The sequence below is a fragment of the Exophiala mesophila genome, assembly GCF_000836275.1.
Source record: "Exophiala mesophila strain CBS 40295 unplaced genomic scaffold supercont1.2, whole genome shotgun sequence".
In the NCBI taxonomy this organism is placed as follows: domain Eukaryota; kingdom Fungi; phylum Ascomycota; class Eurotiomycetes; order Chaetothyriales; family Herpotrichiellaceae; genus Exophiala; species Exophiala mesophila.
The window spans coordinates 3,133,145-3,157,959 of record NW_015622505.1 but is presented as its reverse complement, the minus strand read 5'-3'; the positions used below and the strand labels follow the sequence as shown (position 1 = coordinate 3,157,959).

At 50.6% G+C, this 24,815-nt stretch overlaps 10 protein-coding genes across 12 annotated transcripts; 6 read left to right on the top strand and 4 right to left on the bottom strand.

Annotated features, from left to right (window-relative positions):
- Positions 1-167: 167 nt before the first annotated feature.
- Positions 168-2,728, bottom strand: PV10_02921 (uncharacterized protein; the record flags this gene model as incomplete). The annotated part of the gene is made up of 2 exons (XM_016367302.1): positions 168-815; positions 863-2,728. The coding sequence occupies 2 exons, from the start codon at positions 2,726-2,728 to the stop codon at positions 531-533; spliced, it is 2,151 nt and encodes a 716-aa protein (XP_016226820.1). The 3' UTR covers positions 168-530.
- Positions 2,729-3,486: 758 nt separating this feature from the next.
- Positions 3,487-5,543, top strand: PV10_02920 (uncharacterized protein). The gene has a single exon (XM_016367301.1). It carries the CDS (start codon positions 3,982-3,984, stop codon positions 5,209-5,211), a length of 1,230 nt encoding a protein of 409 aa, XP_016226819.1. The 5' UTR covers positions 3,487-3,981; the 3' UTR covers positions 5,212-5,543.
- Positions 5,544-5,615: 72 nt separating this feature from the next.
- On the bottom strand, positions 5,616-7,925 carry PV10_02919. 2 transcript variants are annotated; one of them, XM_016367299.1, is made up of 7 exons: positions 7,575-7,925; positions 7,267-7,395; positions 7,211-7,216; positions 6,990-7,147; positions 6,854-6,933; positions 6,696-6,792; positions 5,616-6,645 (listed from the first exon to the last, which is right to left on the bottom strand). In XM_016367299.1, the coding sequence occupies exons 1-7, from the start codon at positions 7,624-7,626 to the stop codon at positions 6,262-6,264; spliced, it is 906 nt and encodes a 301-aa protein (XP_016226817.1). In that variant the 5' UTR covers positions 7,627-7,925; the 3' UTR covers positions 5,616-6,261. The 2 variants fall into 2 exon arrangements, with proteins under 2 accessions (XP_016226817.1, XP_016226818.1); XM_016367300.1 differs by having other exon boundaries at positions 7,267-7,925.
- A 386-nt stretch (positions 7,926-8,311) lies between these two features.
- Positions 8,312-9,913, top strand: PV10_02918 (uncharacterized protein). Its single transcript, XM_016367298.1, has one exon. It carries the CDS (start codon positions 8,370-8,372, stop codon positions 9,840-9,842), a length of 1,473 nt encoding a protein of 490 aa, XP_016226816.1. The 5' UTR covers positions 8,312-8,369; the 3' UTR covers positions 9,843-9,913.
- Positions 9,914-10,496: 583 nt separating this feature from the next.
- PV10_02917 (uncharacterized protein) lies at positions 10,497-12,262 on the top strand (the record flags this gene model as incomplete). Its single annotated transcript, XM_016367297.1, has 3 exons — positions 10,497-10,752; positions 10,808-11,318; positions 11,371-12,262. 3 exons carry the CDS (start codon positions 10,497-10,499, stop codon positions 12,260-12,262), a joined length of 1,659 nt encoding a protein of 552 aa, XP_016226815.1.
- A 485-nt stretch (positions 12,263-12,747) lies between these two features.
- On the top strand, positions 12,748-14,131 carry PV10_02916 (uncharacterized protein; the record flags this gene model as incomplete). Its single annotated transcript, XM_016367296.1, has 2 exons — positions 12,748-13,224; positions 13,278-14,131. 2 exons carry the CDS (start codon positions 12,748-12,750, stop codon positions 13,968-13,970), a joined length of 1,170 nt encoding a protein of 389 aa, XP_016226814.1. The 3' UTR covers positions 13,971-14,131.
- Positions 14,132-15,058: 927 nt separating this feature from the next.
- Positions 15,059-16,746, top strand: PV10_02915 (uncharacterized protein). The gene is made up of 2 exons (XM_016367295.1): positions 15,059-16,478; positions 16,539-16,746. Exons 1-2 carry the CDS (start codon positions 15,098-15,100, stop codon positions 16,658-16,660), a joined length of 1,503 nt encoding a protein of 500 aa, XP_016226813.1. The 5' UTR covers positions 15,059-15,097; the 3' UTR covers positions 16,661-16,746.
- On the bottom strand, positions 16,730-18,016 carry PV10_02914. Of its 2 annotated transcripts, XM_016367294.1 has the most exons (3): positions 17,645-18,016; positions 17,493-17,557; positions 16,730-17,438 (listed from the first exon to the last, which is right to left on the bottom strand). In XM_016367294.1, the coding sequence occupies exons 1-3, from the start codon at positions 17,684-17,686 to the stop codon at positions 17,090-17,092; spliced, it is 456 nt and encodes a 151-aa protein (XP_016226812.1). In that variant the 5' UTR covers positions 17,687-18,016; the 3' UTR covers positions 16,730-17,089. The 2 variants fall into 2 exon arrangements, with proteins under 2 accessions (XP_016226812.1, XP_016226811.1); XM_016367293.1 differs by having other exon boundaries at positions 17,493-18,016.
- Positions 18,017-18,200: 184 nt separating this feature from the next.
- PV10_02913 (uncharacterized protein) lies at positions 18,201-20,634 on the top strand. The gene is made up of 2 exons (XM_016367292.1): positions 18,201-19,930; positions 20,004-20,634. The coding sequence occupies exons 1-2, from the start codon at positions 18,818-18,820 to the stop codon at positions 20,202-20,204; spliced, it is 1,314 nt and encodes a 437-aa protein (XP_016226810.1). The 5' UTR covers positions 18,201-18,817; the 3' UTR covers positions 20,205-20,634.
- A 687-nt stretch (positions 20,635-21,321) lies between these two features.
- PV10_02912 (uncharacterized protein) lies at positions 21,322-22,877 on the bottom strand (the record flags this gene model as incomplete). Its single annotated transcript, XM_016367291.1, has 1 exon — positions 21,322-22,877. The coding sequence occupies one exon, from the start codon at positions 22,875-22,877 to the stop codon at positions 21,375-21,377; it is 1,503 nt and encodes a 500-aa protein (XP_016226809.1). The 3' UTR covers positions 21,322-21,374.
- Positions 22,878-24,815: the final 1,938 nt, after the last annotated feature.

The window sequence follows — 24,815 nt, the reverse complement described above, 5'->3', positions numbered from 1 at the left end:
TTAGAGGGTTGGGAATGAGGGATGAGGGATAGCAGGATGAGGATAGCATTGGAATCCAACCCTGTCGCATGAGGAATGGTCCACACCTTGAGGAGGGTATACAAAGGCTAACGAGGAGATCAAGATCACGATAGATGGCATGAGGTAATGAATGCATGTGTTTTGCAGCACGATTGGCTTTTATTCGTTATTCAACTGTCATTCTTGCAACGGTACCAATTGGTGTTGAATCACCAAGTGACGTCTCTCTGATTTGGACCATCATCCCATCTGGACAGTCTGAGTGTAACCTGGCAATATCCAGCGGCGTTGATACCGACAAGCCATCTTCTCAAGGCTCCTTGTCACTCTCGCCTTGGTATTCTTCTTCAGCGTCGAAGTCTTTTCGGAGCCGGAGCGTCGTCTTCTTCAGAGTCATCGTCGTCTTCTCCGAACAGATCCTTCTTCGGAGTCTTATTCTTCTTTTGAGTTGTATTCTTCGGAGTCATCATCATCCTTCCTTTTGCTGGGCTCAACGACAGGATTGGGTACTATCCTTCACTGCCAGTCTTTGAGTCGTCCAAACTCTCCAAAGTCAAGATATTCATCGGTCTGAGACGCTGCAAACTGCTCATTGTCTGCTCTAGCACTTTGAGCTTCCTATTCACGTTGGTGCGCTCGGCTGTGGTCTCTGACGACTCGGCAGCGATCTTAGTGATAAAGTCGTCGCCCAATTCGTAGACGACGGTTGGGGTAAAGATGTCGGTTAGTCTGAGCAAGAAGCTTGTTTCGACGGCATAGATACTGTAGGCATCAATGACATTCTTGAGAGCGACCTGAAGTGATGTTAGCCACGTGAAACTCTTGACATTAGGTTACAAACTTGGTAATATGCTTCCATAGCGTTGGTGGCCTCGATGGCGGCAAAGCGACTCATGTCGACCTCTGTGTCGAGAGTGAGGGTATTAAGAAGATCCGTCAAGTCGACCGAATTTCCGTACCACACACCTTCTGAGCCACCAAAGTGACTTTTGAGCCTCGCCGCAATGACCTTTTTGGCACCTTCCTGTCTTTTCTTCTGCAGGTTGTCTGTGAAGTAGTGGTTGTAAGTCGAAAGACGGCGACTGAGGTGAGGTTCTAGGACTTCTTCGACTTTAGAAACGAGTTGTGCCTTGACGAGTTCAAATCTAGGCCGAATAATATGACCTAAGATGGCGTCGAATGTCACCTTGTCGGTAGCTGCTTGGAGTACTAGGCTGATGGTGGACTCTGCTGCCTTCTGGAGATCGAGGAGACTGTCATTCAAGATGCGTTGCCAGGGTTTGGATTGGTCGCCAAAGAGATCTGCAATAATATCGGGATTAAACAGACCTGGAAGTTCAGAGCCGCGATTGCGAGCCATCTTGCGTTCGACTTGTGATAAGAATTCGGATCGGCTCATAGGATTTGGTTTTACCTCTGATTGATTGCATGCCGAAGGAGAAGGGTCAGTCTCGGTGAGACAGACGGCATGTCCATCCTTTCGCATTCTTTCGGCGAATGCCTTCATAGCAGCTTGAACGACAGATCGGAGTCGCTTCGAATATCCCTGGTTGGTCTCGGCATCGCCAAAGAAGGCATTGGTGTATCTTCCGTGTACAGCATCAGTCATGAGGGTCTCAAATGTTCGACTCGCTTGTAGGAGATAGGTTCGTTGCTCAGACAGGCTACTTCTGGGGCCGCCGATGGCTTCAAGCTGGAGTTTAGAGCGTTCGATGCCTTTCTGGACATCGGACGTGAGATTTGGCAGTTCGCGCAAGATCTGGTTGAGGAGAACGTTGCTAAGCCGTGGTCGAAGATTAGAGATTCCGAGTTGAGAAAGAGGAACGGCTGTGGACCAAATTCTGTCCTCAAAGAACGTTCGCTCCGACTGGTCACGTTCTGCAGTAGTAGCATCCTTGGTGTCGTAATCACGGTTCTTTAGAACATGCCAGCCTAGCTTGAAGGGAATGTTTTCGTTTTTGGCCAGTTTGACAAAGGCGACTTCACTGTCGGATCCAGCGTACAGAGTGTCTGGTTTTGTGATGATACCCAAGGTACGGTTGCCTGCCGGATCAATCTCTCGTGCGAGTTTGGTGACGACCTGCATAGCTAGATCACTCTTGGCGGATACAACAGCCAAGATGATGCTTCTAGATTTCTTCATGTACGACTCGACCATGGAGCGCACAATGGATGCATCGTCATCTGATTGCAACTTGTCACCAGCCCAGAAAATGCCAGGGAGATCGACGAGGGTGAGGTGGGGTTGGTCAGGCCCACACAACTCGACTCTCAGTACGTCGTTGGAAAACTTTTTGACGCCACCGTCCAGTCCCATTGCCTTTTCGGCCGCTTGGACAATGGTTGAGAAGTCATCGATACAGGTAGATGGAGGCTTGAAAGCCTGCAGCGCCTCCGCCTCTTTTTCAGTGCAATCGTCACCGGGGGTGATGCTGACGGAGATGGTGGGGGTCTGGCCGCGTCTCAAGATGAGTTCCGTGGCAAAGCGGGTGCAGAGGTTGTCCTTGGTGGGAAAACGCAGGCCTGAAATGGCTTCGAGGACTGAGGACTTGCCAGAGCTCTGGTCACCACATACAACCAGTTGCGGGAGATCGACGTAGCGACTGATACCATGCGAGCGTAGGGTATCAATGATGTTTAGAATCTCCTCATGTTCTGCGGTTTGTAGGCCGACATGAGGCAGTTTGATCTTGCCCGCATCTCCCATAGTGACTGAGGGACGAGGGGTGGAGGTGAAGATGAAGATGAGGAAGCGTTTGATTGAGGAATGTCTGGAGAGCAAGGCGTAAACAAGGATTGACAAGAGGATGATAGTGCAGGCATTAAGAGGCCACCAGATTTCACGGGCATCCACTGGTGAGTTGAAGGGGACAAAAAAAGAGAAGAAAGTGGAAAAGGGTTGATTTATGACATGGAGCTTGACCGCAGAAAACAAAGCACTCGTGGGCAAAGATCAAGAGGTGTGGTAGAAACGGAAACTGTCCACCAATCAACCTACCAGCAAAGGAGCCAAACATTAATAGCAAGTTCTACCGTGTAAGCAGATCATGATTTAGATATTTGGCGAGCATGATTGTCAATCACAACCAAGAACTAGAAAGGATGCGTCCAAGAATTAGTCTGGCATGTCTTGGTCCAACTGTGTGGATGTGATCACAGAGATCTGGATCCAAAGAGCCTTCTACAGCATTTTTTGTGATTGACAATCATGTGAGAATGCCATGAAAAGTGATTGAAATGAATTAAGTTGCGTTGAGAATGAGAGTTGAGGTCAAGAGATGAAGTCGAGATGAGAAGAGAAGAGAAGTTGGGAAGAAGAGAAGAAAGAAACTGAATAGCGTTAGACATCACTTGGCCCGCAGTAGACTATATACGGTGGAGTGTATGGATATTCCCCTCCCAATCGTCATCCTTGCTGCGCCCATCAACGTCAACTCTTTGTATTCGTCTCTCTACTCCGTACACCTCGACTGCATACACTTTCATGCCATGTGCTGGAACAAGGCCTAAACTAAAGTTTCATGCAACAGGGCTCAACGCACCGGCAATTCCCCTCCCTCAACTCTTTCGTGGACGCATTTCCTCCCCACATACGCACGGCCCTCCGCAAGCACAAACAAATCCACCACCCTCGGCCGCGGCTGTATCACACCGGGCCTTTGTTCAGCCAGCTCTGGTTACACACATTTGTCAAACCCTCCTTCGATATCCTTCTACGCCTTTGAAAGAGGCGGTCGGCGCTCTTGAACCCACCTCGAAACTCCGTCTGTCTACTCCCACCCTTCCCCTTCGACGACCAAGAAACCCACAGGCAATCGTCCTGGCTATGTCTAAGCATTCATCGTCATCCCTCAAGCGGCTGGGCTTAGATCAATGACAAGGGCCAATCTCTACGTCCTCTTCTCCTCAACACCATCTATTTGAACCCCACTACGCATTCACCCAAGTAAAGCTGTCATCATGCCCGTCTATCTCCTCCACGGCTTTCGCTGGCATCGCGAAGGTGTCTCCGGCATTCGCGTACATGCTATACTCCACAATCTAGAAGATCTCTCCGTCGAGTACATTCAAAATGAGAATTCTCGTGCTGAGTTGCTCAGTTCTTTCCACAAGGCATATCCAGAAATTATGAAGGAGCTCGATGGGAAGCTCGAGTTTATTGAACAATACAATCCTGAGGATCTCGATGGCCCCAATGCCGTCAGTCAGCCATACGCCTATGTCGGTGACAAGGTAGTAACTCTAGCCGCCAACCCAGGAAGCATGGCCTTCAACATAAGCCAACCTACCAATACCACAGCCTCGCCCGCGGGTCCCAACACAGTACAAGGACAACCGCGACCAAGCACCGAGACTCCCAAGACCGCCACAGGTCCCAAGTTACCAGACACCACCAGTCTCAGCATCAATGTGCAAGAAGTCATTGCGGCCGGACCAGGCTTAACAAATCGTGCCTGGGAGGCCATGGCTGATCTCCGTGATCATTTGGCAAAGGGAGAAAACATCGGCTGGTGGGTCATCTACAACGGTGACCCGGAACGGGAGGTGCTAGATAGCGATATGGATTCAGAATCGGACGACGAAGCCGAGGAAGATCTCGAGACCGAACCTGTTACACAATCATCAACTACAGAAACACCCGCAGGACAACAACAACAACCACCACCGCAAAAACAACGAGACGCGACACCAAGCCAAGAGGCGCTTCAAGCGATGACATTGCGCCAGAAAGCGTTAGGTCCAGGCTCGCCTGAACGAGTCCAACCACAACATCATCAACGATACCAACAACAAGCCGAACAACAACGAGCATCCATTCTTCAACAGAGACAGCAACACCAGCGCCAGGAGTCAGGTTCCAGATCAACACTCCCCACAGGTGCTGGGACTCGCCCCAATCCTAACACTGGAGAAGCTCAACCCAGCGACAACACCACACCTATATCTCCTCGCCACCCACAAGTCCCTCCTTCACCCATTGCTGAACGCCACACTGCACCACAGACAAAGTCCTCAGACCCTAGCTCGAATTTCTCACCAAATCTTACTGCTCTCCCTACATCAAACTACGTGCCCCCCACACCGCCCGAAGTGGCGACTGTGCCAAAAGGAAAAAGTCGCGAGAAGGAACCCGCATCGGTATCCAAGTCGCAAGGTTTTAGGAAGAAGCTTTTTGGGAAACGACTGTAGTTTTGTCCATGAATGGAGTCATGGGGATTTAGGTATGAATGTCGTTGTGGACTATTATCAAAACGCAGAGCGTTCCGACCAGAATGAGTTCGACTGCTATATATATACCACGACGCGGGCGACACGGGCGACGAGACGAGACGAGACGAGATGAGATGAGTGAGACGATGTCATGTGATATGATATGAAGTTATATGGAATGAAGAATTACTGAGTGGAATGATCCTCGAACAACGAGCCACAAGGTTCTGAGTCAAGCTAGTATCATCAGCAGCAACTTAGTGTACTTGACCTTGCCGTCGAAGTAGAATGAAAACAGCCTTACTTACCTATACTTACCCGCTGAACTCACCAACGCGGAATATATCATCTAATCCGAACAAGCCTCCAATACCTACCTGCCTCTATACCCGGTTTTCGTAGGTATGCATTAATGACATTTGCAGGAGACCGAGTTGGGAAAATTGGTCGGGGGACTTGGCTTATGAACGACCAAAAACTCCTCCGGATCCATTGGTCGGCAGGGTGACCGTGACCAACATAAGAATTACAGGTGCAGCAGGAACAGCATGTTCACGGTTTACGGAACCCAGGCGGAAGACGCCTCCAATGCTGTTGGCGGGCGCCTTGCAAGCGGGATGCGTCAAATACTGGCAGTCAAGGCATGTCCAGAGTCCTTAGTCCTTGAAGACGTCAATCATTCCAGCTATGCGACAAAAAGAAACAAGTCCGTCAATGTGAGAACCAGTCAGTCAGTCCGTCGTGTCAATCTTATCCAGTCCATGGAATCCTGTCATTCTGTGGCCCGAGACTGGTCGCCATTCTTGGTCCACGGACATACAGTCGTCCGTCGGTCAATTTGAAACTATCAGCCATCCTTGACAGTTTACGTCATCAGCCTTTGCAACAGGGCGACAGACATCGCCCATCCTCGGGTTTGACAAGACCAGCATCTGCTCCAAACCCGCTAGAGAATTACATGACCACTTGGTGGCCTACCCTGGCATTTTCTTGATTGGAGGTCCAATGTTCGGGAATCATTTCGTGCATCTAGTATCGTCCACGATCGTCATAGGCTCCATAGCCTGGTCCGTAGCCTCCAAAGCGAGGCGGGCTCCTGGGTCGACCGTATGGATCACCGCCGCGAGCATAAGGATCACCGTAGCCTCTAGCTGGTGGTGGAGGTCCCCGAAGGTCATAGCCGTCGTCATATCTGCGAGGGGGTGGAGGTCCATCATAACGGGGAGGAGTTCGACGTCCATAACCTCGATCATAGTAGTCATCCATGGGAGGTCGGCGACCTGGGGAACGCTCGCGGTATCCTCGAGGACTCCAGCTCCGAAGGGGAGGGCGCCGGTCGTAGTCATCCATGGGATAACGACGCTGAGGGCTTCTCTGGCGATAATTTCGCATGGTGGGCTTTTCGTCTTGGATCTAGGTTAAAACTTAGTGGCAGATCTGATGAGTGGGCGGAGATGACGAACATCAGCGACGCAGTGGACAGGAGCACCTCTCCACTCATGGCCATCAAGCTTCTCCACTGCAGTCTTGAGGTCGGCGCTGGTCTCGAACTCGACGAATCTAGAAACGACCATATGTCAGATGTATGCCCATTGTTGCACACGAATCAAGAATCACTCGCCCTTTGCCCTCTTGGTCACGTCCTGTTTCCGTATACACGACCTCCAGCTGTCCAGAATTTCGGACAAAGTCTTTCAGATCCTGTCGCAAGTTGTCAGGGGAATGAGCCAATTTTCCTGCGTATGGCGAATACTCACCTGCCAGCTGGTGCCGGACTGTAAGCCAGTGATGTTCATGCGATAGATGGTGCGACGTGGACGGGGAACGTTGCGATCTGAAGGTCCAAAGTCTTCCTTGCGGCGCGGGCCACGGGCAAACTGGACTGTAAGTCTTTCACCTTTGAACTCGGTTCCATCTGGAAGAGGTTAGTGAGGAGGGGCAAGCGGAGGGCCGAAACGAGGGGGACATGGGCTCGTACGAAAGGCTAGAAGATGGTCAGTAAATGGTCTGACATGCGGGCTACAGGAAACCAACCTGGGACAACATCTCTGGCGTCCATTTCGTCCTCGTATTCGATAAAGCCAAAGCCATTCATGAGCTTGACTTCCTTGACGGCACCAGCTCCGTGGCTTTTGAAGTGTTCCTCGACATCCTGTTTTGTGACTGGATTGGTTGAAAAGAGTAAAGGGTCAGCGCCTGGAGCATATCCTGAGTGATTGGGAGATCGTAATCCTAGGGAACTTGATACATGATTTCCTCGGTTGGTGCTACATGGACCAAGATTGACAGATTCTAGGGAAGACGCCAACCAAAAGAAAAGATCAGGTGGAGGTGAGCCATACTATTGTGAGGTAGATTGCCCAGGTATAGCCGGGTAGATGAAACGTCGGCCATTGTGGTGTTGGAACAGTCCCCAGGAGGATTCGTCAGGTACGGACAGAGTGAGGGTGGCCAGACAAGGTCGCTGAGAGTCGATGACGGCCAGCGGGAGACAGGGAATGGAGAGGCTCAGTAAAAGGCCCTCGTGCCAGCAAGGGGAATTTCGCAGATGTGACCCGGGGATGGACGCAGCTTTTGAATTGAAGATGGAACCGGACGACGAGATGGATGGAGCACCGATGGTGGGATGAAGAAGAGCTGAGGTTGAAATGCGGGTGGAGGAGAGGGAGATGCAGCCTAAAGATGCACGAAAGCCGCAGCCCAAGGCCAAGAGGCAACAACAGCTGCAATTGCGCTTACCGCCAAGCCTCCCGCGTGACCTTGAGAGAGAGGAGATACGAGGAATCGCTTCAGGAATCACGCGATAAATCCCTACATCAGGCATCGTATGGCCTAGAGCGTCTGCGGCTCAGCATCCGTTAACTACTAAGTCACCATAATTACACATGACAACGACGATAAAATTGGTGCAAGGTAGTACAGCCCATCTTCAGGATTGTTGCGATTGAATGGCACCGGAGAGTCAGAAACTCGACCGTATTGCCAAGATATATCTACTGCGGACCACATCACAGAAGCCGACATGTTAATTGTCCTTTGTGTCCGCTCAGGTCACTATTTCTTCCATCACGATAATCAACTCATATACAGTGGTGCACGCTGAATGAGAACCTCATTCCAGCCGTCTGGTGGTGCTAATGAGCGCCGTCTGGGAGCAATTATTGACATCCGCCGTCTCAGGACTTCAACAGCCAATTCCACAAGATCCAATCTCTGAATGCTCCAGTCATGACTATTCAGAACTCCGCAGGCGGGCTTCAGACCTTTTCGCCCTAGCTGATGAGAAGCTACACACTTTCCCCTTCAAGGATGTCAAACCTTGCTGGTTCAGACTTTATACCGATGCCAGCATTGCTCTGGCATTGGGCATCATTGACCGAATTGTCGACTCCAAATCAAGTGATCCAGGTTTGGAGTATATCGACAAGATCGTCTCGACTCTTGACATGGCTCTGATCATGGCAGGTGGGCTAGGACGCGAAGATCTAATTGGCCGAATGCTCGAAAACGTCAACTCTGCCCTTCAGCAAGATGAACCCGAGGCTTCACACCCGGCGAAACGACCACGTCTTGGCCAAGAAAAGGATTCTTCGAGGGCTTCAAGACAGGTCTTGCCAACGGACGAGATCTCTGTTCCTGCACTTAGCCATCAAATTCCTCGGCGTAAAACGCCTTCTCTCACCCAGTTTGAAAAGTACATGAACGAACAGCGACAACCTCTCATCCTGGAAGGGACTATGGAGCACTGGCCCGCTCTACAAAGGTGGAAGCTAATTCCATATTGGCTTGACCAAACAATTCAAGGACGACGGCTGGTGCCGATTGAGATAGGTCGCAGTTACACTGACGACGATTGGGGCCAAAAGATTGTCCCATTCAAGAAATTCCTCCACGATTTCATCCTCCCAAAGCTCGAAGACAGTGATCAATCCTCCCAGGATCGTCAGACTGGGTACCTTGCTCAGCACAATCTACTACAACAGATCCCTTCCCTGCGCAACGACATTGTGATTCCAGATTACTGCTACCTGGATGCACCAGGCCCAGAGCCTGGCACACCAGTTGCCCTGAGCAAAGCCAGACAATCCGGCGAAAAAGACAAACATGATCACACAAGACCTGCCACTACCGATGATCCGACGACCAATACTCCTGACGACGAAGATCTGGGCTCTGATGTCCAAATGAATATATGGTTTGGGCCCGCCTGGACCATTTCTCCCTTGCATCATGATCCATACCATAACATCCTATGTCAAGTTGTGGGTAAAAAGTACCTGCGTTTATACGCTCCACAGCACAGTAAATCTCTATTTCCTAGACCTCAGGATGAGCCCGCACCTCATATATCCCAGAAAGAGTTCTCCAATAAATTCAACGGCATGAACACCGCAGCTGAAACCATCGACATGTCCAACACATCAGAGATTGATATCGCTGCAATGGAAACCTCACCCCACGAAGACTGGGACGAAGTGTACCCCGGTATCAGCCAAGTACCATACGTGGAGTGCATTCTAGAGGCCGGGCAAGCACTTTACATCCCTGTCGGCTGGTGGCATTACGTTCGCAGTTGCTCGGTAGGCATTAGCGTCAGCTTCTGGTGGTAATCTCCCAACTGCAGTGGAAAAGTATGACTCCCTAGATACACAGCAACATCGCAGCCTCGGAAGCTTGTCTGGCCGATTGGTGCGTCGTTTGTGGTGTGATGCATCAATCCTGTGCCCCCACAGACCGGGGACTTTCGTCAGATCACCATCGGTACCAAAGTCGCGCTTGATTCGCCGGTTCCGAGGTCAGCAGTACTACCATGCACATCGGCACGTGTGCAAAAGGCAAAGACCTGCACGCTAAGGATTAAAGCTTGAGGCGCCAAACCGTGGTATCCGCATGTTCTACCCTGTTCTGGGTAACGTGCGCCCACGTTGTTTGAGACTTGGAAATGGTTATCTTCCCATCCTGGATTGCATCCTATCATCCAGCTGCGATTGTCTTGGAGCTTATCAGTACGAAGGACGAACCTGGGCTGCGACCTGTTTAGCTTGACAGCATGGCGGACTTGTTGTCGAGATATAAGTATGGGGAAGCCTCCTGCGGATGGTCAAGCTTATCCTGCTTTTGTGGATGCTTATCTTGGGTATAAGCAATTTCTGGCATAACCAAGCCTTTGCCCAGCACCACAACTGACGCACAAGGATCCGCCCCCGCAACGAAGTCATTCCCACGACTTGGCTGTACAGTCAGCCAGCACGTCTGGGTTCAAGATGGTCGACACCGAGACAAACGATGCCACCCAACGTAGCATGTCCAAAGATGAAGGCCGACTTCGAGAATTGGGTTACAAGCAAGAGTTGAAACGTGACTGGTCCATGATTCACAATTTTGGTGTTTCTTTCAGCATCATCTCCGTTATCACTGGTATCACCACATTGTTTAGCTATGGACTGAACACAGGTGGCCCTGGAGTCATGTCTGTGGGATGGATAATCGTCAGCTTCTTCACCATGTTTGTAGGCTTGGGTATGTACCGACCCCAGCTCGACTTGCTGCACCATTGTCTAATGGATGAGACCAGGAATGGCCGAAATTGTCTCTGCAATTCCAAGTGCAGGAGGCCCATACTTTTGGTCTGCGATCCTTGCGCCTCCGAAATGGGCCCCGTTTGCTGCGTGGGTTACAGGCTGGTTCAATTTACTCGGCCAGGTGGCTGTGACAACGGGTATCACATTCGGCGGCGCAGGCCTCATCTCCACCCTGGCGAGCATTAACGGTTATGAGCCCAGTGCTGGTCGAACCCTAGGCATCTACGCTGCGATGCTCTTTTCTCATGGCATCGTCAACTCGTTTGGCGTCCACATTCTGCGTTACCTGAATAATGCATCGATTATTCTTCATTCACTGGGCGTCTTTTCGTATGCCGTGGCAATCATTGCAAAAGCACCAACACATCAAAGTGCTAAATTCGTGTTTGCGACATTCTACGATGGTACTGGAGATCCAGGATGGTCTGTCCGCGCTTCCCCTGCTTATGTGGCATGCGTCGGCATCTTAATGAGCCAGTACACCATCACTGGGTTTGACGCCAGGTTCGTACAACTTGTCCGTTAATTGGATGTCTTGTTGCTAACCTGACTCCAGCGCTCACTTATCGGAGGAAACTCGCAACGCATCTTGGTCGGCTCCCATTGGCGTGTTGATGTCGATTGGCTGCTCGGCGGTCTTCGGCTGGTTCCTGATCCTGTGTCTCTTATTCTCGATACAAGATTTTGACACAACCATCACATCCGAATATGGCAACCCAGTGCTTCAAATTCTCGTCGATTGTTTTGGACACGACTCCGCCATCGTTCTGTTCGTGCTGGTTATTGTATGCGTGTGGCACTGCGGTCTATTCAGCATGACGTCAAATTCGCGCATGATGTTCTCGTTTGCACGAGACGGAGGGATTCCCCATTTCTTCCACAAGGTGGACAAACGGTTCCGGAGCCCGATCCGCACAATCTGGCTGGCTGCGTTTCTTTCATTCCTCCTTGCTGTGCCTAGTGTCGGATCGAGTGTCGCCTTTGCTGCCGCGACCTCAATCGCCACCATTGGGCTGTACATCTCGTATGGACTTCCTATTCTCATTGGAATGGTCAATCCAGAAGGGTTTGTTCATGGTCCTTTCAACCTCCGCTGGTTTTCACGACCCGTGGCACTCATTGCGTGTCTCTGGATTGCTTTTATCAGCATCATCTTTTGTCTCCCCACGGTGAACCCCGTCGACAGCCAGACACTCAACTATACGCCAGTTGCGGTTGGTGTGATTGGGTTCTGGTGTTTGGCAAGCTGGGGACTGTGGGCACGCAAGTGGTTCAAAGGACCGATTCGACAAGTCGAGGCAGAACTCGCAGGGGTCAATGTGGATGATCCAGATGCCATGGACCGTGCCGAAAGGGAAGGCAAGGTGCCTGAGATTGATGCCATCACCAACAGCCCGGCAGCTGGGAAGAGTTTATTAGCGTCATTGAAACAAGACTACAAGGGGTAATTGTTTGGACAGTATTCGAGAAGGGTCACTCTTGCTATACTGTATGACGGTCCCAGATGGTGTCGGTCAACACACGATCAGGCGAATAGAGTCGGACAATCGCAGCTGGACAAGCGGCAGAGCATAGATGTTTGCTCGAGATATCTTAGTTACCTCGAATCATTGCCTGTTCCAGGTCCTGAGAACCATTTCTTTTCTCGGCTTTTGTGTGAATGCAAGTTGGGCAGGTGCATCCGTCAATGGGTTCACAAGGAAGGTGCTATTGTGATACATGTACGACTTTGACTCAGTTGGTCGCGGTTGCCTTTGGAATCAACACAGGAGAACTTTTGCAATCCAAGTCGGATTCCTCGCTCTTGATGGCTGCAGTTTGACAACACCAACTATTTTGCTCTTATTGCTCTCTTTCCAGGCATCATAATCAAACGAATCTTTTTAGATAAAGAAGGATCCTGATCCGTCCCAATAACGGAATATATGCTACAATGGCAGGCAAAGTTAACATGGACGACCTACAACACCTCCCAGCTCAAGTAGGTGTTTCTGACGCTGCCTTCGAGATAAAGTCGAATACGGTGGCCTCAAAGTCATGTCCCGAATTCACTCCAGAAGCATATCCTCCTCTTCCCTCCAACCTTGAGACAGTACAATTGCCAATAATCTCCATCGACGATCTTGCAACACCTTTTCCTGACAAAGACTCTACCTTACGCCTCTTTGAAGCATGCAAATCACCAGGCATCTTCTATCTCAAACCTCCAGCAAAGATGAGTCACGAACGGGATAACTTGGTTGCCCGCGCCACCGAATGGATCACAAAACTTGAGCCAGCATTCCATCTGCCAGTTGAAAAGAAGAGGAAGTATAATTTCATTGACTCGACAAGGATATTCGGATACAAGGAGGTTGGGGCCACTGTGGTAGATGATGTTGGCACGGGAGATACATCAGAATTTTGGAATGTAAGACACTTTTTGGTAAGAGATGATGCAAAATTGCTAATGCGTCTTTATAGATTTCCAAAAATGAGTTACTCAAGAAGCAGTCTTTGCCCTCCGTACACTCAACCATGGCTGGGAGATACCCCGACATCATTGAGGACAACAGTTCGAGCTTAGTGGACTTCATGCAAGATTGTCATCTGCTATGTATGACCATCTTGTCAGCGATAGAACAAGAGCTCGGTGTCCGGCATGAGTTGCAGATGAAACACGAATTCTCCGACACGTCTGGTGACCATGTCCGCCTGGCCAGAGGTCCTGCCAGGGTGGGTCAAGAGATAGAAATTCAGACACCTGCTCATACCGACTTTGGAACCGTCACTCTTCTGTTCAATTGGCTGGGAGGGCTTCAATGGCGAGATCCAGCTGACCTCAAATGGAAATGGGTTGCTCCAAAACCCGATCATCTTCTAGTGAATCTAGGTGACGCAGCCTGCATTTTCACTGGAGGTTTGTGCAAAGCCCCCGTCCATCGAGTGGTGCCGGCTCCTGGAGCACAAGGAAGCTATCCACGATACTCACTGGGATACTTTCTCCGGCCAGGAGATAAGGTCATATTAAACAGGCTGTGCGCGCCGACAATACCACAAGGGTTACCGATGCCAGGGACGGGCGTGACAGCGGAGAGATGGATAGCTATAAAGGCAGAAGGACTTGGCATTGGTCGACAAGTATTGGAAGACACAAACAGCCGCGGCCAAGGTTGACGTTTCCGTAGGAGATCTATGGCACGAGAAGATTTAGGCAGTCATGATATTCCAAGCAACAAGCTGACAAACGTGATCAGGCACCAGAAAACGGGTGGAAGCACTAAATGAGAATATGGGCTGAGATCACGGGCGCCTGTTTAGGCATGAGGTCTGTACCGAATACGTCGCATTGAGGATTGGAAATTTGAAGTCAGGGCGGAGACATGGCATGTGTAGAGGAGGCCGTCCCATAATGGTGGAGGGGGACGTGACAACGGCCCTCGGGCCAAAATTCCAGGCAGTGAGGAATTAAAAGCATTCATTCTAGAAGAAGGGCTGGTCGTTTACTAGGCAGACGATCTGAGCGTGTAATCATCATCGTCGTCAGCATAACAGGCTTGTCTCGCGTCATCCGCGCCTCTAGATAACAGATCGCATCAGAGATGTGGAACCAAATGATGGATATTGACGGTTGAAATCCATGCTGAATACGAATATCCAGCCCAACTTCAACAACAACACATGCATTGAATGAATTGATTTGGTGGTCTACGAGTGAGAACACTAATCCCCTCAGAAATAAGCCTTGAGGCCACCCTCGTGGACAGTCCCCCATTCCATCTCAGTCCCCCTCCCCCCCCTCCATCCCCTCCTCATCATCATCCTCCACTTCATCTCACGGCTAGGCAAGCCATGATCCCTGGTCCGAGGCACCAGTGGACCAATCATGATCATCTCCGCACACAAGTCTCGTAACCCCCCTCAATAGGTACCAAGAACCAGGTACGAGTAAGTCGGATGATATTAGGCCCGTCAGGTGTTAATATATATATCTCTCTGCAAAACTGGAAGGGGAGTTGTCCTAAATTGATTAAGAAGAAGGACTATTGAAATTTTGGTCCGGTAAGAGAGATACTACTGCTGACGAGAGGTGATGAATCTTTCTCACTTTCTCACTTCCCATCAATCTTACGGTTACGATTACTATTCATCACCAGCCTCTGACCCTCGATTGCTCTACCCGACTTGTAGGGAAATTTCTTTCAACATTAGATCAACACCCAGCTAGACAGAAATACTCGAAACCAGGCACATTCACCTCAATTCACCTATCTCAAATCCATACCAACCAACCAACCACCAAAATGGGCTCCATCGGCACAACCACCTCAAAACGCCAAATCACCGACGACGACATCTCAACCCTCCGCACTCTCCTTGGATCCAGCGCCACCACATGTCTGCACACGCCCGAATCCACCGACTACACCAACTCCATTAAACGGTGGTCAGTCGCGGCTCAAAAACCCGCTGGCGTCGTCCTAACGCCCACCACGAACGAAGAAATCGCCATCGCGGTGAAATACGCCGTTTCCAACGGCATCGACCTCGCCGTTAAAGGCGGCGGACACTCCACCGCCGGCGTCAGCAGCACCTCCGGCGGCCTATTAATTGATCTGAACGCCAAACTCCGCTCCGTCACCGTCGACATGACCAAAAAACAACTTCGCATCCAAGGCGGCGCCACCTGGGGCGAAGTCGACCAAGCCGGCGCCAAACATGGTCTCGCTACCGTAGGCGGTACAGTTGCAGATACCGGTGTCGGAGGATTAACCCTCGGTGGCGGATACGGGTTTCTCAGCGGTCAACGAGGTCTTGTCATTGATAATCTCGTCGAAGCCACCGTTGTGACTGCATCCGGTGAGATCGTGACTGCTAGTAAGACTCAAAACGCGGACTTATTCTGGGCTCTGGCTGGTGCGGGACAGAATTTCGGTGTTACGACGGAATTTGTCTTGCAGGCGTATGAGCAAGGTGATGTATGGGCTGGATTATTGATCTTCCCGCCTGTGAAGGAGGTGGTGGAGAAGGTTGTGGCTGCGATTAATGATCTCTATACCGCTGATGCGAATGGTGTGACGAAAGTCGCGGGCCGGGGGTGTGGTGGGTTGGCGCTCATGCGTCCACCTCCCGATCATGCCCAGGTGGTCTTGGGTGTACAGGTCATTTACTTTGGGACGGAAGAGCAAGGGAAGGAAATGTTCAAGTCGTTATATGAGATTGGGCCGCTGGCGGATACCACGGCGGTGGTTCCTTATCCAACGGTGAATAACCTGTTGGCTCCGCCGATTGGCATGAGAGCGAGTATGAAGGGTGCGGCGTATGCGATGCCGATTCGGCCGGAATATGTCAATGAGATGGTGGGTGAGTTTGTGCAGTTTACGGATGGGAATGATGATGCAAAGGGAAGTATTCTCATGTGGGAATTGTATGATGCGGCGAAAGTGGTGCAGTTTCAGGATAACGGCAGTTTTGCGAATAGGGGTTGGCATTTAAATGGGTTGATTTTGCCCATGTGGACGAAGGAAGAGAATGATATGAAATTCAGGCAGTGGGCGAGAGATATGAATGAGAAATTCAAGAAGGAGTTGGAAATTGCGGGACTTGAGGCTGGGAAAGGGGTTGAGGGTGGTGTGGGTGTGAGAGGTTCAAAGGGGGCGGTGTTGTTGTATGGGAATTATGATCGTGAGTACTTCCTTTCTTCTCTTTGTATGAACATGCAGATGACTGACGGGATCAATGCAGAATATGATGAAAAGTCTCGCGACATCTTTGGCGACAATTACCCCAGGTTGCAGAAGTTGAAGGCAAAGTATGACCCTACCAATGCCTTTGATAAGCTGTTTGCAATCACTCCGGCCGCTTGATATGGGTTCTTTGACTAGAACGAAGGGTCAGATCTGTCAGAGATAGATGATGGCACCGTGATAGACCAGACAAAACTGAAGAAAAGAAACCTCTTTTGAATCATTTGAATGTTTGAATGGCGTAATGTATTCAATGCTGGCCTTGATAGACGATCATATCACAGCCACATACTAATGTCGTCTTATTTAATCCTAGACACCAACTTGGCTCGTCATCCTAGTCAATGCCATGATTGACACCTTCTTCTAATCCATCCTTCAATTCGTGTCTGACAATACGCCGTGCAATCCTGACAAATTTGAGCCCTCAACACCGACCGGCCGACCTGGCTTGATGCTAAACGCTGAAAGAAAGACCGCAAACATGGTGAACGTGAGGCTTGACAAGTTGGCAATGGTAGCAGTCTTGGTACAGTGGCGGTTCAGAACTCAATCATCCCAGCTCTTCTCCACAGTTTCTCGCACACGCTTAGTATATTCCTTACGATTATCCTTGTAGAGGTTGCTGGCTTCGACATTGGCAGGAGAAGAGGTATTGGGATCATTGAGGAGCGATTGGATGCTGGTGAGAATGGCGGCGACATCGTAGGTAGGGGACCATCGGTTCTGTAGGATATCAAGACAGAGTTCGCCGGTGCCGTAGACGTTAGGGTGGAACATCTGAGAGACAAATTTGACACCGGGAGGTTTGTTGGGATACGCTTCTTCGAATTGCATGACTAGGCGAAATGTACCATCTTCAAAGGGTGTGTCTGCTGGTCCAATGATGACAGCGTTCCTGCGCAGTTGGATTAGTGGAAAGTCGATTAGAACGCCAGAAGGGTATCCTTACCAAGTCATGACATTGTCGGCGATGGGAGAGGCAGATACACCGGCTGGAGGGTCTGTTTGCATACGCTGGTGAAGGTCAGTCTCGAAGGTAGTCAAGGGTAGAAGAGGGAAAGGTGGCACGAGGCATTCAGCTTTCTTTGGTGGGCAACTTACTTTGAAATCTCTCATTAAACGCCTCCTGGCTGATGTCGACATGATGGGAAGTGATGAAAGGATGTACAGTGACGTTGGGTGCGCTCGTGTAAGGTGACTCAATATCCAAGGGCGATTTGGCTGGGAAGATGGAAGGGACGTTGCAGACAGTTGCAGGCTGAATTCGACGAGCAAAGGATCTTCCGGAGAGTACGGGGAAGAGGAAGTTGATTGAGAGGGAGATGTTGAGATATAGAGGGACAGAGTTTATAGAAGCTGTTGTCGGTGGCGGTGGTGAGTGAATGTATGAAGAGAATCAATGGCGGGCGGCGGGGTGTGAAATCAATTGCCTGAGAATCTCAGCCTCGTCTTGACTGTTTGCCGCAGTCGTGATTGCCTCATAAAGCAGAACAAGGCTCCAGCACGCAATAGGGAGGATACATTGCCATCTAACCACCAAAGTTGGACTTGCTGTATTTGGCTAAAGTTGCCATTGCTGCTTTTATACCACGTGATAATCTCCATTTTTCTCTTCCTCTTCTCTTCTCCCTTTCTCTCACAAACCCCATCTCGGCCCGTGGGGCTCTGCTTCTTTGGCTGTGCTTCTCTCTCCCTCACGGACGGCGGCCCGTCGTCTATGCCATCTCTCACTCCATTGGTTCCCGACAATGCCGAGGTACGAGCACCGCCGTTGCAGCCCCTAAGAGCTGGAAATTCGGGGATATTCGCGCTTGGGAGATGGTATGGAGTACCATGGACCGTAACCCCATTTCCTTCCGAAGAGAGGCTTCTCTGACTCGTAACTGTGGTCAGGCTCGCTCGCTTTGCCCGCCGATTCGGATCCGAAACGTGCAAAAAACAACCCCCAAGGGACAGTCATTGCTTCGGAGACCAGTACGAGTCTAAGGAGTATGAGGAAGATGATGGAGCTTACATCTATGGCGCAACCTCCCTGTATTTATCATCTCGTCAAATCCATCTGTTGGTTTTTTCATCTTTAGTCACTGACTCCTGACGCCAACGGTAATTCGCATCCGTAACCGCACCGGGGCCTCTCCGCCATTCCCCGCTCGACCAACCAGCTTCACATGCCCATTCATCCCTGCCATTGAAATATACTTGACCCGTCAATTCTGACCTTTCTCACTCTTTCAATCCTTCAACCTGGCTTCCACAACTTCTGACTCGGCCACAATGCCTTCCCTCACTTCCTCCACCATTCGAGCTGCCTCGAAGCTGCAGTCTTCAGCTGTCGCCGGCGCTCGTCTCTCCCAAATGCGTTCGCATTTCAGCACCACATCGCCCGCTAGACAAATTCAAGACGCCTACATTATTTCCGCCTCGAGAACTCCAACTGCCAAATTCAACGGCTCCTTCGCCAGCGTCTCCGGCCCTCAACTCGGTGCTGTCGCCATTAAATCCGCCGTCGAAAAGTCAAAAGTTCCCATTGAGAAGATTGGAGATGTCTACATGGGCAATGTCCTGTCCGGTGGCGTAGGTCAAGCTCCTGCTCGACAGGCCGCCATCTTCGCTGGTCTTCCCAACACCATCGAAGCCGTGACCGTCAACAAAGTCTGCTCCTCCGGTCTCAAGGCCGTTGCGCTCGCCGCTCAGAACATCCAACTCGGTCTGGCCGAAGCACAAGTCGCCGGTGGATTCGAAAATATGTCTCGCACCCCCTACTTCCTTCCTCGCGCTGCCCAGAACCCAGCCTTTGGCCATATGCAGCTGAAAGATGGCCTGATCGAAGACGGTCTCTGGGATGTCTACAACCAATTCCACATGGGCAACTGCGCCGAGAACACGGTCAAGAAGTTCAAAATCTCTCGTGAGGCTCAAGATCAATACGCCATCCAGAGTTTCGAGCGTGCCCAGAAGGCCTGGGCTGAGAAGAAATTCCAAGACGAGATTGCCCCTGTCACCATCAAGGGCAAGAAGGGCGACACCGTCATTTCCGAAGACGAGGGATACCAGAACCTCAAGAAGGACAAGGTCGCCACCTTGAAGCCAGCCTTTGTCCGTGACGGCTCCGGTACAGTCACTGCCGCCAATTCCTCCACCTTTAACGATGGCGCCAGCGCCGTCGTCCTGGTCAACAAAGCCCTGGCTCAGCAGTATGGAAAAGACAGCCGAGTTCTTGCACGCATCGTGAGCTCCGCCGACGCTGCCATGGACCCAGTCGATTTCCCCATCGCCCCATCCAAAGCCGTCCCCATTGCTCTCGAACGAGCCGGTCTCAAGAAGGAGGACATTGCAATCTGGGAGTTCAACGAAGCCTTTGCTGCCGTCATCAAGGCTAACGAACAGGTAAGACCGACCTTTCCTTTCTCAACCTACCGCCCATTTTTGAGACATATATATACTAATAACCATTATCTAGATCCTCGGCCTCGAAAACGCCAAAGTCAACCTCCTCGGTGGCGCCATCTCTCTCGGCCATGCCCTTGGCTCATCCGGATCGCGAATCCTCACCACTCTCCTCCATCAACTGAAGCCCGGCGAATACGGCGTTGCAGCCATCTGCAACGGCGGTGGCGCTGCAACCGCCATGGTTGTCCAAAGAGTCGAGAGCGTCGAATAGACGAGTCACATGAAACCGAAACAAATCAACTCTTTTGGGAGGCACGGGGCGGGGGGGGACGGATGCCGGATGCCGGATGACGGACGATGCAACTCGAAAGATGATGAAAAACCCACACAACGTCCCAAACAGTCGGAAAAAGGTGGAGACAGAAACCCAATTTCCGAATCTGATTTTAGAGACTGGTACGGTACGGCACGGCATGTACAATAGGTATATTGATGTGCCTTTGCCGCGATTTCCCCGTTCCCCGAATTTTGTGGCATAAAAGCGCAGGAGTTGGGAAATTTTTGTGTGATTGATAGCAAATGGATGTTCCAAATGCAGGAGGGTAGTAAGTAGATTACTACCCTTTTTGAATGTTTCGGCATCTAGTGTATATACTCATACACAATATAAAGACACAAATAAACCTGTCTATAAACACATATCCGTATGATAGTAAATGATCTATAGAATCCAGGAGATGTGTGAACGATGTTGAACTTCTTTCAATGACACCTGAGGGCATTGCAGATGGACTTGGCGGGATGCTCGATGCATTCAAGTTGAATCGAATCGTATCAGGAACAGAAACAGAATTAGAGACAAAGAGGTGGTACATAGATAGATAGATAATCCACCAGTCAATGCATGGCCAGGCCAGCCAGCCAAGAATGAATGGTAAGTAGTAATTCTCGTGGATATATGTACAAAACATATGATATGATATCCTCTCCAAGTCCACCCAATCCTCCCACCCATCCCATACCTCGCCTTTAGAAGTAGACAATAATGAAGTATAGATCGAATAAGATGATTGAGTAGAAAATGAGATAAGACGAGATATTTCTACTGCCGAAGCTGTTCGGACAGGATGACACCTTTGGAAAAAATGCGAAGGAGAAAAAAAGCCCAACCAGATTGATTGATTGATAGATTCATCATCGCCAACTGACGGTTCCGCTAGCAGAGAGGCTTGCGTTGCGTGCGTACATGTGTGTGAGAGGGTGGAATCCGACTCGACTCGACGGTCGGTAAAAGCAAAAGCAAAATCTTGGTATCAAGTGAAAGGGGAAAAAAAGAAACAGATCCATGGTTCATCATGGTTCAAGTTCATGCTTGGACCTGCAATTTGAGAGTAAGAGGAGGACGTCATCTTCGTGTGGCTCAACAGCAACAAGGTCAAAATCAGCTCACGGAGCTGACCATTTCCATCTTTCTCAGGGATTTCTTGCGTAGAACCCGAGAGTTGTGCTTGCCCGGCACAGTCAGGACTCCGATTGCATTCTCCCGCTCCTCGCTCGAGACCACCGGCGTCTCTTGTGGGAGATTGGCCAGGAACGAGTCCTTGTGGTTCTGAGTTCGGGGTGTCAAAGGCGTCGATGCATCGTGTAGGTTGGCTCGGGATAACCAATAATCTGGAATTTGTGATTCGTAGACGATGCCACTGGGTCCAATGCTGGCTGTTGATTTGCGTTTCTCGGTCGTCGAGTCGATCGTCTGTGTGCTGCCACGTCTATCTACGATAGACCTTCCTTCTGGAACTTCTGCATGATTATTGGTTGGTTGGCGGTAGGAAGGTGATGGAACGACACTCGACTGAAACGATGTGTATGCAATCGGTTTTGGCACTGCTATGCTCGGGTGTCGAGATGTAGATCTTCGCTTGCTGAGCTTTTGTGGGCCGTGTGTTGAACGTGTATGAGCAGCATCGGCAGTCTTGGGCCGTACGGGCTCAAAGGGAGAAGTCTTGTTCGTCTCAGGAAGGTCTGAAGATAATCCAGACATACTACGGCGATTGTACCGTAATGCCGGCAGGGGTGGAATAGGGACGTTGGGAGTAGATGGAGGATGGGCTTGAAGGGGAGATCTATTCGAGAAGTTTTGGAATTCGGGGGTGATTGGAGATACTGCGGATTTTCTTGACCCTGACCTTGAGTCCATAACGGGACCTGGTAAGGGGGTTCTGTCCAAAGGATCGATTGCTGCAAAGTGGGAGGAGCGAGTCGATGTTCTCCTTGGAGGATTGACTATCATGGATTGATGAGGTGAGGTCTCTTCAATAAGCGATAGTACATTTTGGGATCTCTGGGCCAATGGTGATGAAGGGGTTCTGACAAAAGATCGGGAAAAATTGATGGTAGGCCTCATTTCGGAAGGAGATGGCGGAGAAGGCGAAGATGATGGAAAATTGAGCTCGGTGACTCTGGTGAGGGCATCTTTGGGCTTTTCTGGAGTTCGTGTTGGGGTGGCAGAGCGAAAGTCACGGCGGGTGGCTACGCTCGTGGCCCTCGATGAAGGTCTGGTGGTGAAAATGGATGCTCCGTCCACCTGTGACATTTGTTCCTGACGAGACTGTGATCGGTCGACGACTGAATTCCACCATTCAAATGGGCTTCTCCGACCGGCCATGGTGGACTCATTGTCTGCCAGCAGACCAAACTGTTTGGTGCCGAACATGGACCCCGTCAAAGAGAGATGCTGAGAGGTAGGCACCATGCGTCCTCGTCGGACGGTCATGCGTCGTGTTGGGCCGGTAAAGCCATCCCAGTCGGCCCTCCGGGCACGACGACGTTGTAACCAGCATCGCCAAAGAACAGCACCTGTAGCAACCAGAATACCAGAGCCGATGACGATCAAGAGGATGAATAGCCAAAGCGGAAGACCTGTGTTGAGGAAGGTGGTCGTCATGAAGAGGAGAGGCTTTGTAGCAGTGGCCAGCACATTTGGTCGATCAGTCGGAATTTGCCTGCAAAATGGAGATGTGCAAAGAGTTGACGGACGTCGTGGCAGTTCCGAGAAGGTCAGTGCTGGGATGATATATCTTTCAAAGGACGATCTTGCTGCAGTCCTGACGACAAAATGCCATGAGGTATGGGGGACGGCGGTGTGGCCAAGGGGAAACCCTTGGTGTAGGCCGAGGACAGAGTTGGGCGGGCAGGTATGTGACAGATATTGACAGCAGACTGACGGTTTGATGTAGGCGGGAGAGTTCCAGGCCGGCGCGGAAACAAAAGACGGCTTGGACGTTCGGACGTGCCGACTAGTGAAAGTATCAAGGCCACAGGCTTGAGAGGTGAAAGAGTATAATCGCCGTCGAGGCGGTATCAGTACCAGGAATGTGGAAAGAAACAATAGGCAAAGGAAACGAACAGTTGATTGACAAATGGAAGAAAGACAGTGATGCAAGAAGAGCACACGAGCGAGAAGAGGAGCAAGAGGCGAATGGAGAGCGAGTTGTGGGGGAACCAACGCGAGGATTCAATGCAGGAACGACGAGATGCACATGCATGCAGTATTAGCATCAGGATCGGGAACTGTTGTCATATTGTGGATGGATAGATGGCCAGATGGGTCATGTTGGCACCCACCCAGGACTCAGGAAGGAGAAGGAAAAGACGGTCTCGAAGCAGGGGAGATGCCTGGTGGAGGGTGGGAATGGTTTCGATGTGGGTACGAGGAGGGGCCATTTTGGGTCTTGGGACAGGAATGCTGGCCAAGTCAATTGGTGAAGCAGCGGCATGTCAATGAAGGATGGAAAGGAAATTGGGGCCAGGACTTGTAGACGTGGTCAAGCACGAGGAAGACTGACTGATTGACTGACGTATGTAGAAGTGGTCGTGGAAGATAATGGTTGGGCACGAGATGGGCAAGAATAACCATGGAGACAAGACATAAAGAGACCAGGGATGTGAGATTGGCATCACGATCGAGGGGTGAGATGGTGACGAAATGCCTGGGACACCTCGTCTAGTTCTCATTATGATTTTACAGTACGCATATCTTAGGAATGTAAATGAGTTGTGGTTGTCGAGCTTGAAAACATGATTCTACCTTATCCCACCAGTGATGATGCAGAGAAGCAAACTTGGAACAAAGATGGAGACATCAAGTGAAAGGCGGGAGGAGCGGGAGAACGGCAGCACGGACGCTGGACGGAGGTGGAGGAGGGGACGATGCGTTGGCACTGGAGCCGTAATGATGGACAGACTATACGAAGAGTGGTAGTTGGATTGATGAATGTCGAGGAGCAGACCTACTCTAGTTTTTGCATCGACATGTCATGGCGCAGGAGGATGAGTTGACACTATTTGCATGGAAGTGAGACTGACAGCAAAGCCAGAAGATACAGCGTGTTGGCTGGTGGTCCAATAATGAATGAATCTAACAAGAAGAACAAAGAGAGGCACGACGTGACTCGACAAAGACTTGACACGTCAGGCACACATCAGGTACAGTTTAGGCACCCGTCAGGCGCACGATATGCAGGAGAAAAGGAAGTAAAAGGAAAGGAAAGCTCCAAAGAGAGTTCAACCAGGACCTATGGGCCGATGGCTGCTTCCTTCCTCCCTCCCATCTGCCACCCACACCATCGCTCCTGCACCAGGCCCGCCACTAACAGGTTTATTGACAGTTGAACCGCTGCAGGTGCAAGTACTGGTGTGCCACTCTTTCCCTCATTGTGGCGGTCAAGATCGCCAGGAACAGGTGGGAGAACGGTTGCGGAGCCTGAGTGGACCTGACCAGGGGATCCTGAAACAGCCAGTGAGCAAGCCTATCATTGCTCCCTGCCCTACTCGTACCCATCCGTGCCTTGGCCTCTGACCACTTCCCACCAAAGCCTGACGG

What these genes read in the sequence shown, in the direction of transcription:
- PV10_02920 (XM_016367301.1), top strand. Translation starts at nt 3,982, where the DNA reads ATGCCCGTCTATCTCCTCCACGGCTTTCGCTGGCATCGCGAAGGTGTC.
- PV10_02919 (XM_016367299.1), bottom strand. Translation starts at nt 7,626, where the DNA reads ATGGCCGACGTTTCATCTACCCGGCTATACCTGGGCAATCTACCTCAC. An exon ending in GGGCAATCTACCTCACAATA is followed by an intron (nt 7,396 to 7,574) that starts GTATGGCTCACC and finishes CAACCAATCCAG; the next exon opens with TCACAAAACAGGATGTCGAG. An exon ending in AGTCCGGCACCAGCTGGCAG is followed by an intron (nt 6,934 to 6,989) that starts GTGAGTATTCGC and finishes AACTTGCGACAG; the next exon opens with GATCTGAAAGACTTTGTCCG.
- PV10_02918 (XM_016367298.1), top strand. Translation starts at nt 8,370, where the DNA reads ATGAGCGCCGTCTGGGAGCAATTATTGACATCCGCCGTCTCAGGACTT.
- PV10_02915 (XM_016367295.1), top strand. Translation starts at nt 15,098, where the DNA reads ATGGGCTCCATCGGCACAACCACCTCAAAACGCCAAATCACCGACGAC. An exon ending in GTTGTATGGGAATTATGATC is followed by an intron (nt 16,479 to 16,538) that starts GTGAGTACTTCC and finishes GGATCAATGCAG; the next exon opens with AATATGATGAAAAGTCTCGC.
- PV10_02914 (XM_016367293.1), bottom strand. Translation starts at nt 17,686, where the DNA reads ATGTCGACATCAGCCAGGAGGCGTTTAATGAGAGATTTCAAAGTAAGT. An exon ending in GCCGACAATGTCATGACTTG is followed by an intron (nt 17,439 to 17,492) that starts GTAAGGATACCC and finishes CCAACTGCGCAG; the next exon opens with GAACGCTGTCATCATTGGAC.
- PV10_02913 (XM_016367292.1), top strand. Translation starts at nt 18,818, where the DNA reads ATGCCTTCCCTCACTTCCTCCACCATTCGAGCTGCCTCGAAGCTGCAG. An exon ending in TCATCAAGGCTAACGAACAG is followed by an intron (nt 19,931 to 20,003) that starts GTAAGACCGACC and finishes ACCATTATCTAG; the next exon opens with ATCCTCGGCCTCGAAAACGC.